The sequence below is a fragment of the Mobula hypostoma genome, chromosome 1 (assembly GCF_963921235.1).
Source record: "Mobula hypostoma chromosome 1, sMobHyp1.1, whole genome shotgun sequence".
Taxonomy (NCBI): Eukaryota; Metazoa; Chordata; class Chondrichthyes; order Myliobatiformes; family Myliobatidae; genus Mobula; species Mobula hypostoma.
This window is the reverse complement of record NC_086097.1, coordinates 160,848,653-160,864,187: the sequence shown is the minus strand read 5'-3', so window position 1 is coordinate 160,864,187 and position 15,535 is coordinate 160,848,653. Positions and strand designations below refer to the sequence as shown.

The 15,535-nt window shown below is 40.2% G+C and overlaps 1 protein-coding gene across 1 annotated transcript in view; it reads right to left on the bottom strand.

The window, feature by feature from the left end:
- The window catches only part of trpn1 (transient receptor potential cation channel, subfamily N, member 1), a 222,881-nt gene extending 207,575 nt beyond the window's left edge, over window positions 1–15,306 (bottom strand). Inside the window, exons 1-3 of the mRNA XM_063040655.1 lie at window positions 14,966–15,306; window positions 10,682–10,783; window positions 7,112–7,174 (exon numbers count right to left, since the gene is read on the bottom strand). Coding sequence (XP_062896725.1) covers window positions 7,112–7,174; window positions 10,682–10,783; window positions 14,966–15,115 — 315 coding nt within the window. The 5' untranslated portion in view covers window positions 15,116–15,306. The remainder of the gene's footprint in view (window positions 1–7,111; window positions 7,175–10,681; window positions 10,784–14,965) is intronic.
- Window positions 15,307–15,535: the final 229 nt, after the last annotated feature.

The following is a 15,535-nucleotide window of genomic DNA, read 5'->3' as shown; positions in this document are numbered from 1 at the left end:
ACTTGCGGAAAAATGTGAATACCTTGGAGAGGGTGCTGAAGAGATTCAACAAAACAATATCAGTTATTTTTTGCAGACTGTTGTAGATGTAGTTTTTTTTCTCCTTGGAAGATGAGCAGTTTGTGAGGATGTATTTAGAATCATGAAGATTATAGACGGAATAAATGGAGATAAATTATTCCCGTTTGCCAAAAAGTTAAGAGAACTGGCAGACATAGAATGAAGTTGAGTGGCAAAAGAACCAAAAGTGACTAGTGCTGTGCTGTAGGGATTGGTGATGGGTCTATTGCTGTTTGTCATTTATATTAATGATTTGGATGATAATATGGTAAACTGGATCAACGAATTTACAGAATACACCAAGATTGGAGGAGCAGTGGATGGTGAGGAAAGCTGTCAAAGCTTGCAATAGGATCTGGACCAGCTGGAAAATTGGCCACTCTTCAGCCCACTTCCATAATTGATCAGGACCTGTGCATTCACATTCAAATCTTCTGTATAAATAACGAATAACAAGGGTCCCAACGCTGACAATTGTGGCACACCTCTAGTCATCAGCCTCCATTCTGAGAAACAAACTTCAACCGCAATCATCTGCTTCCTATCTCTGACATAATTTAAATCCACCTAACTATTGCATCCTAGATGCTATGGGACCTAACCTTCCAAAGGCCTTGCTAAAATCCAAATGGACAACCACCACCCTACCCTTATTTACCTTGTCGATTATCTCTACAAAAAACTAAGATTTCCATAAGGCACCACTTCCCATACACAATGCCACAATGACTCCTCCAAATCAGACCACGTCTATCCAAATGCTGGTAGGTCCTTTCCTTTAGGATTCTCTCCAGAAACTTCCAGACTACTGATGTCAGGCTGACCTTGCTAAACAACGGAACAACATTAGGTACCTTCAGGTCTTTAGCAATTTTACTATTGGTTAACAATGAAGCAAATACTTCCACAAGGGCTTCCACAATTTCTGCTCTAGCCTCCAGCTGCTTGTATTTGACATCTTATATTGGCCTGCAATATAATTCAGAAAATGCTAACTGACTATCCCCTTTCTTCACGCAATCTGTGGACGCTATGGTTAATTATCTTAGCATCTCTCTCAGCCTGAAGTATTCTTCCTGGGAGGTTAAACAAAGCTAGACTCCACTAGCCATATCAGTTTTATTGTATCTACTTAGGACTTAAAAAGACATATTGCTTATGAACTGTAACCATCCGTCACTTAATAATAGCTCAGCCAAACAATCAAAAAAGATCAACTCCCCCCCCCATCTGTAACTCGCTCACATAATTAAAATAATTATTTCAACTAGTAGAAACCTACAGAAAGAAACAATAAATTCATCAAGTGTATAATTTGAATACACTGACTATAGAAAATTTTAATGGGATTCAAATATCAGTTTCATTGGGGATCTTACTGAATGGCGAAGCAGGCTTAATGGACCAGATGGCCTGCTCCTGCTCCTATTTCTTATGTTCTTACTTTGGCAATAGAACGTCACCAATAAAAAAATCATTGTGAGCAATGTTAGCAATAAATAACACATGCTACCCAAGTTCCAGTTAACTGTTTAATGACTCCTAGCCTCCACCATATCATAGATCTTCCCACCATCTCTTCTCCAATTCTGTTCTGCATTTCTTCATCTCCGGTATCTTCCAGTCTTGTTGTGAAAGCAATTATTTGAAATCTCAAATACAAGGCCCTTATAAAGACATTCAAAGGGAAAGAGTGATAAGTTCCGAGATTGGGCATGGATTAGAAGAGATTAAATAACTGATGTTAAAATGTCTTAATATTTCAAGCTGTTTTGAATTCATCCAAGTAAACTTTGTCATTCAAGGAGGAGGATTCTGGGGCTTGAGTGAGAGAGTGGTACTGGTGGGGGGCAACCAATCTCTCTTTAGGCAGAGAATCTGTAAGCAGAATGAATACTTCAATAATTGGTAGTATTGCTGAGTGTGGTGGCATTTGAACAGGTGCATGGATAGCAATGGTTTAGAGGGATATATCACAGATGCAGGCAGATGGGATGAGCTTAGGTGGGCATCTTGGGGAACATGGATGAGTTGATGGAGAAGCATTTAATAGAATTTGTTCTAACTGCCTTGATTTGCTTTCTTATACAGCTCTTGTAGACCACTGGTAGAGCGACACAATAGCCAAGAAACAATCCATACAGAATGAGAAAGAAGACATGCACACACTATGCATTCCTCAATATCACTTATTTAACAAATGCCCAACAAGGTTAAAGCCCATGTACACTATGCGAGTACAAAGACTAAGATCTGGGGCTCCATGCTGTCTCTTTGATGTGAAGAATGTAAAAGCTGTGGAGAGAGAGACAAGAGCTTCAGTCCCAAGATTCACAGGAGAGTGTTGCAAGGTTTCCCTGTTTCATGCTTCAGTGAAGCAAACCTAGTTGGTTGCAGCTCGCACTAATCTAAAACATTAACTCAATTCCTCTGTCCCATATGCTGCCTGACTTGCTGATTGTTCCCATCATTTTGTATTTTTATTTAAGGCACACATAAATGTGGAAAAAATACTCAATGTTTACTTGGTTTTCAAGTGTAAGTTTTTCAAGTTGTACTAATGCATTTTCAACCTCAGGCTCCCAGTGATGGTGAATATTAATACTTTTTTGCTTTCCAATCAAAATGGCAAAAAGCCAGATTTGAATTCCTTTTTGTGTCTAGCGAACTTTTAAAATCATACTCCATTAAGGAAATCTTGAGCAGTGTTTATACATATACATACATTTATATATCAATTCCTGAATCAGGCTATCAGCTACGTGATAAATTTATGAGTTATTCCTTGATTCTGAGTGCACCTTGTGTTTTGCCCTTCATAAAATACATCTTACTTTACTGAGGGAAAGTCTGAACTAATTTAAAGTAAACAATCAAAAAAACATTTCTGCTTCCTTCACATTCTGCTCCAAGTATGGACAAACAGACCAATCTTTCAGTCATTAGGCTTCCGCAGCCGATAAACCTCAGAGCAAAGTAAAATACTGCCTCACTACTTCTAATCTTTCTACAATGTACAAAAAAATGAAAGACTTTCCACTGAAAAATATTTCTCAGAATTTTAATTAAGAAAAGGTACCATTTTCCTGAGAATTAATTCCAACTTAATGACTTCTATCTCTCTCCCTTCCTCTTCAACCTCCTTGTGCAATGTTGCTAGCATAAGGGACCAACTCGAAGCAGAATATATGGGACAAGTGCATTTATTTAAAGGTCAGCTCTAAATCCAAGCTGTTTTATTGCAACTCTGTCATCCCAATGACCTTTCACGGATTCATTCTCTTTGCTGCGAAGAAGCTTATTTTAATTTATGTCACGTTAAAGAAAGGAAAGGAAAGATGAAGAGCAATCAGGTTGGTGGCATAGCTTGTCCCTGAAAATAAACAAGGAATATAAACTCATTGTACACTATAAATTCAAGAAAAATAACATCACCCACAGTTGCATCTCACTTCACCTAATTTATATCTTTTATCTATTTATTTGAATCCTTTTAAGCTGTGTTTAAAAATTTTTACGTACATTTGTTTCTAAAGTTAAACTACAGACTTAAATCATGATCCAACCAGAATAACACAGTCATATATGTCTTACCGTTTGGAGTGATAACCTCAGTTTTTCTGATCTCTCCTTGCTTCTTACATTCTATACTTGCATAGTCGACTTTATTGTAAAGAATCTGTAAGTGGATTCTTTCTCTGTGGGTTTTTTTTTGTGCCTTGGTTAATATCCCTTAGAAAATGATTTGAGGCTCTCCAGATAACATTTAATTATTTACATTAATTATGAACAAGTGCTACACATGCCCTTACACTTCCTCCCTTACCACCATTCAGGGCCCCAGACAGTCCTTCCAGGTGAGGCGACACTTCACCTGTGAGTCAGCTGGGGTGATATACTGAGTTCGGTGCTCCCGATGTGGCCTTCTATATATTGGCAAGACCCGACGCAGACTGGGAGACCGCTTTGCTGAACATCTACGCTCTCTCCGTCAGAGAAAGCAGGATCTCCCAGTGGCCACACATTTTAATTCCACAGCCCATTCCCATACTGACATGTCTATCCACGGCCTCCTCTACTGTAAAGATGAAGCCACACTCAGGTTGGAGGAACAACACCTTATATTCCGTCTGGGTAGCCTCCAACCTGATGGCATGAACATCGACTTCTCTAACTTCCGCTAATGCCCCACCTTCCCCTCGTACCCCATCTGTTATTTATTTTTGTACACACTTTCTTTCTCTCACTCTCCTTTTTCTCCCTCTGTCCCGCTGACTATTCCCCTTGCCCATCCTCTGGGTCCCCCGCCCCCCCGTCTTTCTTCCCGGACGTCCTGTCCCATGATCCTCTCGTATCCCCTTTGCCAATCACCTGTCCAGCTCTTGGCTCCATCCCTCCCCCTCCTGTCTTCTCCTATCATTTTGGATCTCCCCCTCCCCCTCCCACTTTCAAATCTCTTACTAGCTTTTCCTTCAGTTAGTCCGGACAAAGGGTCTCGGCCTGAAATGTCGACTGTACCTCTTCCTAGAGATGCTGCCTGGCCTGCTGCGTTCACCAGCAACTTTGATGTGTGTTGCTTTAATTATTTACATATTTGTGCTCCCGGTATGAGTTTCTTTAACTCGATTTGATTCTTACTTTTTAGATTTGCATAGATGACTTTTTTGTTACTAACATATTGCATATCGCCTCAAAATAAAAATTTATTTTCTATATTCCCTTACATCAAAAAAGGCCATCATCTGTTCTGATTCATAGAGCAATCCCACTCTATCAATAATTTTCCCTGTAACCTGTACTTCCCACATTCCCATTAAATCTCTCCAGTTTCTAGCTTGCAGTTGCTGATTTACATTCTAACCTGCATGTGCTTGGTGTGTTAGGGCGAACAGGAGCACCAGACAAAACTTATGTGATCACAGGGAGAACAGTAAATTGTCCTCCTGTGAATTGCCCCAAGTGTGTAGATTATTCTCGTGTGTCAGTGACGGGGGTGTTCCCCGAGTGTGTAGGTGAAGGGGGTTCCCGAGTGTGTAGGTGAAGGGGGTTCCCGAGGGTGTAGGTGAAGGGGGTTACCGAGTGTGTAGGTGAAGGGGATATCCCTACTGTGTAGGTGACGGCAGTGTCGCGAAAATCCGGTGATTAGGGAGACTTGATGAAAATATAGGATGAATAAAATGGGATAGTAGTATCAACAAGTGCAGTCTCAATGGGCTGAAGGAACTGTTTCTCTGCTGTATAACTAATTGACTCTAAATATATGCTATTCCTGAAAGATTACCAACATCTTGTAGTGAAAGTTAATCTGGATCCATTAAGACTTCTGTCATAAAATCCATGGGTGTGTAGAAAATGAATTTTGTGAGATTCAACTCACAATTACCTGTGCTTACTACATAAAATCCACAACCAAACAATAAATTTTACTTGGTGCCAAAACAGATGCCGCTTTAACACGGGAAACTTGTAGATATCCTGGTTGTTTCAACATTTTGTTTTCCCTGAATGTATAAATTAGGATCTTATTTCTGCCCAATACTGAATTTGCATTCAAATGATCCTACACTAAAGTTACTCAGATTTCTACCAGACAGTGAGCAGTTTAAGGAACAAAAATAATCTTATGTTGTGAGTGTTAATACTCTCCAAACCAGGCTGCATTCCAGTGAACTTCCTCTGCACTCTCTCAAAAGGCTCTACATCCATCCTATAATGTGGTAACCAGAACTGCACACAATAACCAAGATTTTGCTCACCTACAGCTTGACTTCCTTACTTTTATACTCACTGCCCTGACTGATGAAGGCAAGCATGCCATGTGCCTCCTTTACCAGCCTATCTACAACTCTCTCTCCTTGTGCGACATTTTCAGGGAGCTGTGGATTTGCACCTCTTAGTACATCGGTACATTAATAATTCTATGGATTCCACCATTTAATGTCAATTGTGACTAGTCACCATCTCCTAGAATATCCAGTCTTATCCTAGAGCATAAGACCATTGGACACAGGAGCAGAGCTGGGTCATTCAGCCCACTGAGCTTACTCTACCATTCCGTCAGGACTCAGTGCCCACTACTATCTGTGGTAATGAATTCCACAGATTCAACACTCTCTGGCTAAAGACATTCCTTCTCATCTCTGTACTAAAGGGACATCCTTGCACTCACACCCTCCCACCACCACCACTACCCTTCATTCTTCTAAACTTCTGTGAGTACAGGAGTCCTCAAATGTCAATCCTTTCATTCCTGGGATCATTCTCATACACCTCCTCTGGATTCTTTCCAATGCCAGCAAATCCTTTCCTTGATATGGAGCCCTAAAATGACTTGCAATACTCCACATGTGGTCTGACTAACACCCTTTAAACCCTCAGCATTATATCCTTGCTTTTATCTTCTCGTCCTCTTGAATATGGCGACTGACACACTGATGTTCTCTGGCGTACATGAACAAGTACAAGGTGATAGGGAAGGGGTGTTAGATGGGATCCGAGAAAGAATTTTTACACACAGAGAATGCTTGGAATCCTGAATGTGCGGCACAAAGAGGCTGTGGATGGAGATACTCTCACAAGTTTTAAGGAACATCTAGCTATGCAGCTAAATTGCTAAGGCATTGAAGGCTAGGGATCAAATGCAGGTAAACAGGATTCGATACTCAGCATGGACACTGTTAGGAGGAAGGGCTGTTTCTGTGCTGTGTGGCTCCTGAACTCTTTGATGTTTTCTCTGTCCTCTATGCTGTCAGCTAATCTTCATGCACTCATGACCACCTCAGACTGACTATCCTCCCAGGTAAGGTTTCTGGACAGAGTAAGTCACTGGTCCTGAAGGCAATATCCTCGGCTGAGGTGTTTTCTTTATTTTACTCTAGCCATGATCACTTGTGATTAGAACTTCTGCTTTGATCCTACAATAAATTTTGCTCTGCCCCACCATTACCTGAGCTAGGAGGACTTCAACACGTTCCACCATAAGTACAGTCTTTCTGAGACTATGTTAGCCTTTTGATACAATCTTAACATTACATGGTCACAATGGAGTTACCTTTTGGGGTTGGAGGATTAGGAATGCTGTAACAATGGAGCAGTACAGTTCCAATGGTTTAGCCTTCAAATGAAACAAAACACAAATCTTAACGGACAATACAGGGGTAAGATGTTAATTCCACGACTCTCCAACACCTCCTCTCCTTCCTTGGATGCTCTGTCTTTATTTTCTTTGCTTATTATCAGAGCCTGAATTAAATTTGCTACTGCAATAGTAAATTATCATTCTGTAACAAGCCAGTCCTAATGACTTGCAGTGAAGTTTCACCTGAAGTTATTCTGTGTTCCGTTGCACACTGAAGTGCTGTTTTAATTGATTTTACCTCAACAGCTATCTGACCACTTTGCACTTCCAAAGAGTTTTGGAATGAATCCAGACACGTTGAGCCTGAGAGGGCCTTGTGAATTCCATCGATTTTGTGGGTAATCAAAAACCCAGGGGCTCAGACGGAAAGGGCAAAAGCACAGGAGCAAAGAGGAGGTTATCTAAGTTGATGCCCATTAGTCCCACCCTGTATATTTTCCATTTAATCAAGCTTTTTAGGTCCTCTCTGGCCATTCGAGGAAATTAAACTGTAGTTAAGTCTAGGTACATGGACCACAACCAGCCTTTACTGTACAGCTTCCTGTCCATGTTATTGAATGTAAAATTAGCCATGCTCTTCCTGCAACTATGACCATCTGCTTAGGCAGGGCTACAACGTCCCAAAATACGAGTTGATTACAGAAATCCTCACTGTCCACTGAGATGATCATATAAAAAAAATAAGCTCCCTGGAATAAGTGTATTCCAAGCATATTTGGATGGTTCATAACTATATTGAGAAACCTTTCCATCTCTGGGATCCAAAAGTTCCCTTCTTCCATTACCTGAAGAGTACCTCTTACAAATGTACTATGATTTCAGCTTGCCTCAATAAAAAAGGGCTTGAGGAATTTCAGAAACGTACATGTTCTAGTATTATGTAATGAATTGATTTATACGAACAGTACACAGACAAGTTTTACACTGTACCTTGGTACATGAGACAATAATAAAAACATTCCAGTTCCAATTCCAATTCCCAAACTCTCTTCCTCAAAGAATAGCAGCAGAAGAATATTTGAAAATATTATGCAAAAGTTGGCACAAGTGAGGGTTCGAAAAGTTACTGGAGGTAGGTTGGAATGTGAAACTGGGTTTAGAATCTGATCAGTTGTGATCTTGTTAAATTGAAAATGAGGTTTGAAGAATCTGATAAATTATCTTGATCTGAATTTGCTTTGTGCTCACATACATCAGAATCATACTAGACAATTGAAGGAACAATTACACTTAAAAACACAAAATATAAAAAGGAGAGGAGAGACTAGCAGCCTGTGCTAACACATCCATTGTGTTAACCTGGTGCGGCAATTGTAACATGATATTATTGCTACTTTGGTCAAAAGTTGAAATTTCCATGCCCTTACTTAACCTTGTTATGAGATGCAGGGATCAATTATTAGCCAACAAATTCTTCTGGGCTAATTACCCCCTTCCCATGAACTAATGGAAATACACAGAAATAATGCATGTATCGATATCATATGTTGATCTGTCTCCTGGTTAAATCATCATCTGAACACATTTCTGTTATGTTTTGTAACTCAAAAACATCAAACTAAATGAAAGCAAAAACATGAAGCCAGGCTATCTTGTGCATGTTAGCTTCATTTTCACTCATAGCGGACGCACACGTATGAAGTGGTGGCATGATTATGTATGCTATTCACGTACTTTTACATATAACTTGTAATGAATTATTTAAATAAAAAAGAATGCTTAATCAAACAATATATTTACAATATTACTCAAATATTACTGAAATATAAAATAGGCACCACTTCTTCCTGCTGAACTATAAACTTATGGACAGAATTTCAATCTCTGAAAAACAATCGTAGGTTAAGGGGCCTCCTCCATGTTGATTGTAGGAGTTGACTCTGGGACTGTAGGAAGTGCTTCTTTCTGATGGCCCTGATCACCTTCCTTCTCTAACAATTGACTCTGCTGTCCCCAACTGACAGCCATGTGTCATCTCCAGACAATATCAGACGCAATATCCACTGTGTAGGACAGTGGTCTATTTCTGACCTTAATCTTTCCAAGTACCCGCTTTTGATCACCTCTGTAGTCCAGGAGTGCAACATCAAACCTCCTTTTTTGAGGAGCCATCAATTTGTCTCTGCTGTTTGTCCTGCATACTCCTGAGACTGGGTTTAAGGAGATACAAGTGAAAACACAAGGGATGACCCAGGAACAGCATAGCTGATGAGTTGTTGGTTGTGCAGTGTGCTACATTGTGGCGTGCAAGGAGGACAGCAGTGAGCTTCTGATTCAGTGTCAGTATTTTGTGTTCTGCTGACATTGATCTCAGTGTGCTCTTTAGACTATGGTAAACCATCTCACTAAGCCATTTGTAGCTCGATGTGTAGATGTAATATGATTTATTCCATTCATTTTCAGGAATGATTGAAACTGCTAAACAAAAAACTGGGGTCCATTATCATTGACTAACTGTTCTGGAACACTAGTCCCTGAGAAGAGGCTTCTCAATGCATCAACAGTGTGCATGGCTGTAGTGAAAGCTATTGGGAACACTCCTGGCCACTTTGTAGTTGTGTCCACTACTACCAAGAAATTTGTGCCGTGAACGGTCCAGCAAAATCCACATGAATCCTTCGCCAGGGCAATGCAGGCCATTCTCAGGGATGAAGAGGCACTGCTCTTGGCATCTTCTGGGCATATTGGCAAGCTGCTCGATCTCTTGATCTGTCCCAGGCCACCAGACAAAACTTGGAACCAACACTTTTATTTTGTCCATCCTAGATGATCAGCATGTAGCTCCTCCAACACATAGCTTGGATGGTAAAACAACTCTCAATCCCCACACAAGGGAATCTTGGTCAAGGAGCAAGTTCATCCCAATACTGGTAAAAATGAGGGAACTGGGGTTTCTGTTACGCATTCCAGCCATTTTGGTTGTCGTGTAGATCTGAGACAGTGTGGGGCCTTTTCTGTTTACCCTTTGAATCATCTCTGCCAAAATAGGGAGACCTTTGATTTGCATTAGGGAGAATATGTCCAGAGGAGTGTCCACTTCTATAAATTCTGTACAAAGCCAGGATGGCTTCTGTACATTAGTTTCATTTTTACTTTTAGTGAGATGCACACTTATCTCCTGGTGGTATGATGATCTATACCATTCACATACTTTTACATATAACCTATAATGAATTACTTAAATAAACAAGAATGCTTAATCAAACAATATATTTACAATATTACTCAAAGATAACTGAAATATTAAATACACAACTATTTCTATGATTTGAGAGTATGTTTTTTTTACTTCTGTGAGAGGCTAGAATACCTTTTCCAGTGATAACATAGTCCAATATCACATTAATTAGCAGGCATATTACACTCAATTATCCTTGTTGATATCAGCTATAGATTAAACCAGTTTGTAATTTTAATACTATATTTTTCATATATACACACTCACTATAGTAGATTGGTTCATGTAAGTATTATGAAACTGACCTTTGACCGATCAATCTGATTGGCTCCTAACTCAAGTAGTTTTTCCACAATTGCCAATTTATTTTCCCGAACAGCAATCAAAAGTGGGGTTAGACCAGATTCCTACAAATCAAAATACAATAAAATATCTATAAAAGCCAGTTTATTTGATATGTAATTTCATGAAAGTTAGTGTCATCAAGTTCAAGTCACAATTTCAATCACTGTTCTTTCCAGAGGTAGATAGTCCATCAGCTAGAATCCTACTAAGAATTCCACAACTATCATCAGTGTTGCAGGATTAGGAAAGCTCAAGCAATCAGCACTCCCAACTCTGGTTGTCATGGAACCGATGCTGAAAGTAGGTTCAGAGAGCTTTGTGTTCCTCCATGATATTTCTGCTGGCACTCATTGTTCCTACTTACACACGAGGATTGAATGAGCACTTGGGTAAAGGCAATAAGGAACATAAGACATAGGAACAGTGTTCAGCCATTCAGCTGATCGAGTTTGCTCCACCAGTCCATCATAGCTGATTTAATTTCTGTCTCAAACCCATTCTCCTGCCTTCTCATGTAACCTTTAATGCCCTTCACCAATCAACCCCTGCTTCTAATATACTCAATGACTTGGCCTCTACCGTTGTCTGTGGCAATGAATTCCAGAGTTTCACAACTGGCTAAAGAAATTTCTCCTCATCTCTGTTCTCTAAATGGATATCATTCTATTCTGAGGTTGTGTTCTTTAGTCCTAGACTCTCACGCTATTGGGAAACATCCTCTCCACATCCATTCCATTTTCCCTTTCAATATTCGGTAGGCTTCAATGAGATCCCTCCTCATTCTCCTAAACTGTAGTGAATACAGGCCGAGTGCCATCAAATGCTATTCATATGGGAACACTTTTCTTCCCTGGTATCATTCTTGCACACCTCTTCTGGACCTTCTCCAATGCCAGCACAACCTTCTGTACATATAATAGACAATAGACAATAGACAATAGGTGCAGGAGTAGGCCATTCGGCCCTTCGAGCCAGCACCGCCATTCACTGTGATCATGGCTGATCATCCACAATCAATATCCAGTACCTGCCTTATCCCCATAACCTTTGATTCCGCTATCTTTAAGTGCTCTATCCATCTCTTTCTTGAAAACATCCAGAGACTTGGCCTCCACAGCCTTCTGGGGCAGAGCATTCCATATATCCACCACTCTCTGGGTGAAAAAGTTTTTCCTCAACTCCGTTCTAAATGGCCTACCCCTTATTCTTAAACTGTGGCCCCTGGTTCTGGACTCACCCATTAGCACGAACATGCTTAATAATCTTATATGTTTCAATAAGATCCTCTCTCAGCCTTCTAAATTCCAGAGTATACAAGCCCAGTCTCTCCAATCTTTCGACATATGACAGTCACGCCATCCCGGGAATTAACCTTGTGAACCTACGCTGCACTCCCTCAATAGCAAGAATGTCCTTCCTCAAATTTGGAGACCAAAACTGCACACAGTACTCCAGGTGTGGTATCATCAGGGCCCTGTACAGCTGCAGAAGGACCTCTTTGCTCTTATACTCAATTCCCCTTGTTATGAAGGCCAGCATGCCATTAGCTTTCTTCACTGCCTGCTGTACCTGCATGCTTGCTTTCAGTGACTAATGCACAAGAACACCTAGATCTCGTTGTGCTTCCCCTTTTCCTAACTTGACTCCATTTAGATAATAATCTGCCTTCCCGTTCTTACCACCAAAGTGGATAACCTCACATTTATCCACATTAAACTGCATCTGCCATGCATCTGCCCACTCAGCCAGCCTGTCCAAGTCACCCTGCATTCTCATAACATCCTCCTCACATTTCACACTGCCACCCAGCTTTGTGTCATCGGCAAATTTGTTAATGTTACTTTTAATTCCCTCATCTAAATCATTAATATATATTGTAAACAGCTGCGGTCCCAGCACTGATCTCTGCGGTACCCCACTGGTCACCGCCTGCCATTCCAAAAGGAACCCGTTAATTGCTACTCTTTGTTTTCTGTCAACCAGCCAATTTTCAATCCATGTCAATACTCTGCCCCCAATACCATGTGCCCTAATTTTGCCCACTAATCTCCTATGTGGGACTTATCAAAGGCTTTCTGAAAGTCCAGGTACACTACATCCACTGGCTCTCCCTTGTCCATTTTCATAGTTACATCCTCAAAAAGTTCCAGAAGATTAGTCGAGCACGATTTCCCCTTCATAAATCCATGCTGACTCGGACCAATCCTGTTACTACTATCCAGATGTGTCGTAATTTCATCTTTTATAATTGACTCCAACATCTTTCCCACCACCAACGTCAGGCTAACCGGTCTATAATTCCCTGTTTTCTCTCTTCCTCCCTCCTTGAAGAGAGGAACAACATTAGCCACCCTCCAATCCACAGGAACTGATCCTGAATCTATAGAACATTGGAAAATGATTACCAATGCGTCCACGATTTCTAAAGCCACCTCCTTAAGTACCCTGAGATGCAGACCATCAGGTTCACAACACTGTACCCCAAATACATTCTGATAAATACCTTATAACTACCTCACTATATCCTTGTTTTATATTCTAGAAATCTGTATTGAGGTGTTTAAAATAAATACAGGAGCTGAATGGATTAAAATAGAGAAAAAATTTCTGACACGGTTATGTCGAGGCCAAGGGAGCATAATTTTAGCAGTGAGGTTATGCAAAGGCCTATGTCACTTTTGTAAGAAATAGTTAAGAATTAAATTGAGACTCTTTGTTAAAGCTAAGTCAATGGAAAATCTCACAATTAGTTACTGACAAAATAAGGATAGAGGAATGGGATAAATTAATGTGAAGGTGGAACCAGAAATAAGTTACAGGAAAAAAAAGTTAAACAGTATACATCAGTTCCTATGCATGTCCAAATAGCCTCACTTCTCCAATGGCAAACACACAACTATATGGTTAAAATTTTAATTTTAATTAACTTAACTCTCATGCATGCTCATCAAGCAACTGCTATGAGGGAACTGTTATTAGGGAAACTTTTCAGATTTTAGCATGAAAAGTGCTTATGCCATGGACATTTATAATTTATATTAAAAATAACAAAATAGATAATAGGTCTCCTAGAAAATACAGCTTTTAAAACCACTTAATATATTCTAAACGAATAAAGCTGACTTTATTTCCATTGTGCAGAAAATAACATTATTAATCACAGTATTAAGAGATCCTTTTCTTGAGTGAAGTGCACTCTCTTTCCAGAGCTGGGGAGGGAGAGGATGTGGTGAGCTCATCAGATGGAAGACGCATCCATATTGTGCCTTTAACAATCTTGAGATAGCCCAATGTTCTTTCCAACTAATGATATACCCATGTCGTGTAGTCACTGAAGGTATAGGTAGTTTTGCAACCAAGATTTGACCAAATTATATTTTGTAAAGCAACCATGTGCCAGAACACATGGATAACTCCATTACCAAATCACTATAGAATTATTCCACTTCAGAAAAAAGTGATTTGGTTTCATGGCTGATTCAAAAGTAGACTGGAGAGTATGTCAGGAAGAAGACATCATTTCACATGGGGAATAGGTCTACTATGACATTAGAATTAGTTTCAAAAGCCAAGAAAGGATTACCATATGCAAAAACAAACATTTAATCAAAGCCTATAATCTTAGTCCCTTTGTTTTACAATATCAAATTGGATTTTCACAGCTCTTTCAAAGTCACTAAAGGCCACTTTCCCAACGTTACATTCTCTTCTAGTCTCTTTGGTTCCTGTTCTTACATCTTACAAAATTATGCCCATTACAAGACCTGTCCTACTTACACACATTTGACCAATACACCAGAACAAATGGCAGGATATATAGGTGTCCCCTTTCTGTTGAATTTATTATTAGTTTGTTCAAAAGAATTCCAGAAAAAAATAATCAATCCATTTTAAGTGACCTTTGAGAACGAGAAGTTCCTGATGGGCTTGTTACCTTGGTGACTGCAACCTTGCATTAAGAACAAATTAGTTTCCTTTAACAGGCCGGCTGCGCTTCTAATGAAGTCATTGTACGACCTGTATCTATGGTATTTGTCAGTCAGTTGTTCTTGGGAGCATGCACCTTCCAATTCTAGCGGCTGAAATACGATTTGCTCTTTTTGTTAAAATTCACCCTCCCGCCGAAACACAAATATGACTTTGAACTGGAATACCACTGGGGAATTATTGGTTGCCTGTAAGCGAAGCACCCGCAACAATGCCTAGAACGAGTGAAAAGTGGGGAGGGAAGAAAAGTCGCTCACTTCGTCCGTGTGAGAGATGTCCTGGTCTCCCTTGTCAATGCTTTTCAAAGCTTGTTCCAGGGCTGTCCATTCTCCTCTGCTCGCCAGCTGTAAAACACGACTGCCTGAACCCGCAGTAGACCCAGAGCTGGTAGAACTCGTCTCGGACATTTTCCCATCTGAGCTGCTCCTCCAGTCCAGAACTCCACTTTAGAATTGCTCCCCTTTCTCTCAGCCTGGGTTTGTGCCACTGTGTGCCCAGGTAGATGGCGCTGATGGCAATTTTTTTTTCCGATTGGCACCAATCCGGACCCTCAGTGTGCTCTCGTTTAACGTTGCTAACTCCGCCTTGGTCCCGTTACCTTGGATTCAGCTTAGACATTAAGGCTGCTTTTCTCCCCCGAGCCTCCGGAAAATTCGCAGTCTGTTTCGATCCCTCCCGAGATTTTAAAAAAAAATACCAGTTCATTTGAGAATTCAATCTGACAACTTTTTTTAATCTAAAAGTTTCACTCAAAGTTTACCATTTAATAGAGACATTATATTCCATTATAAGCCTCAAACACTGCAGAATTTTCGGAGACACTTTTA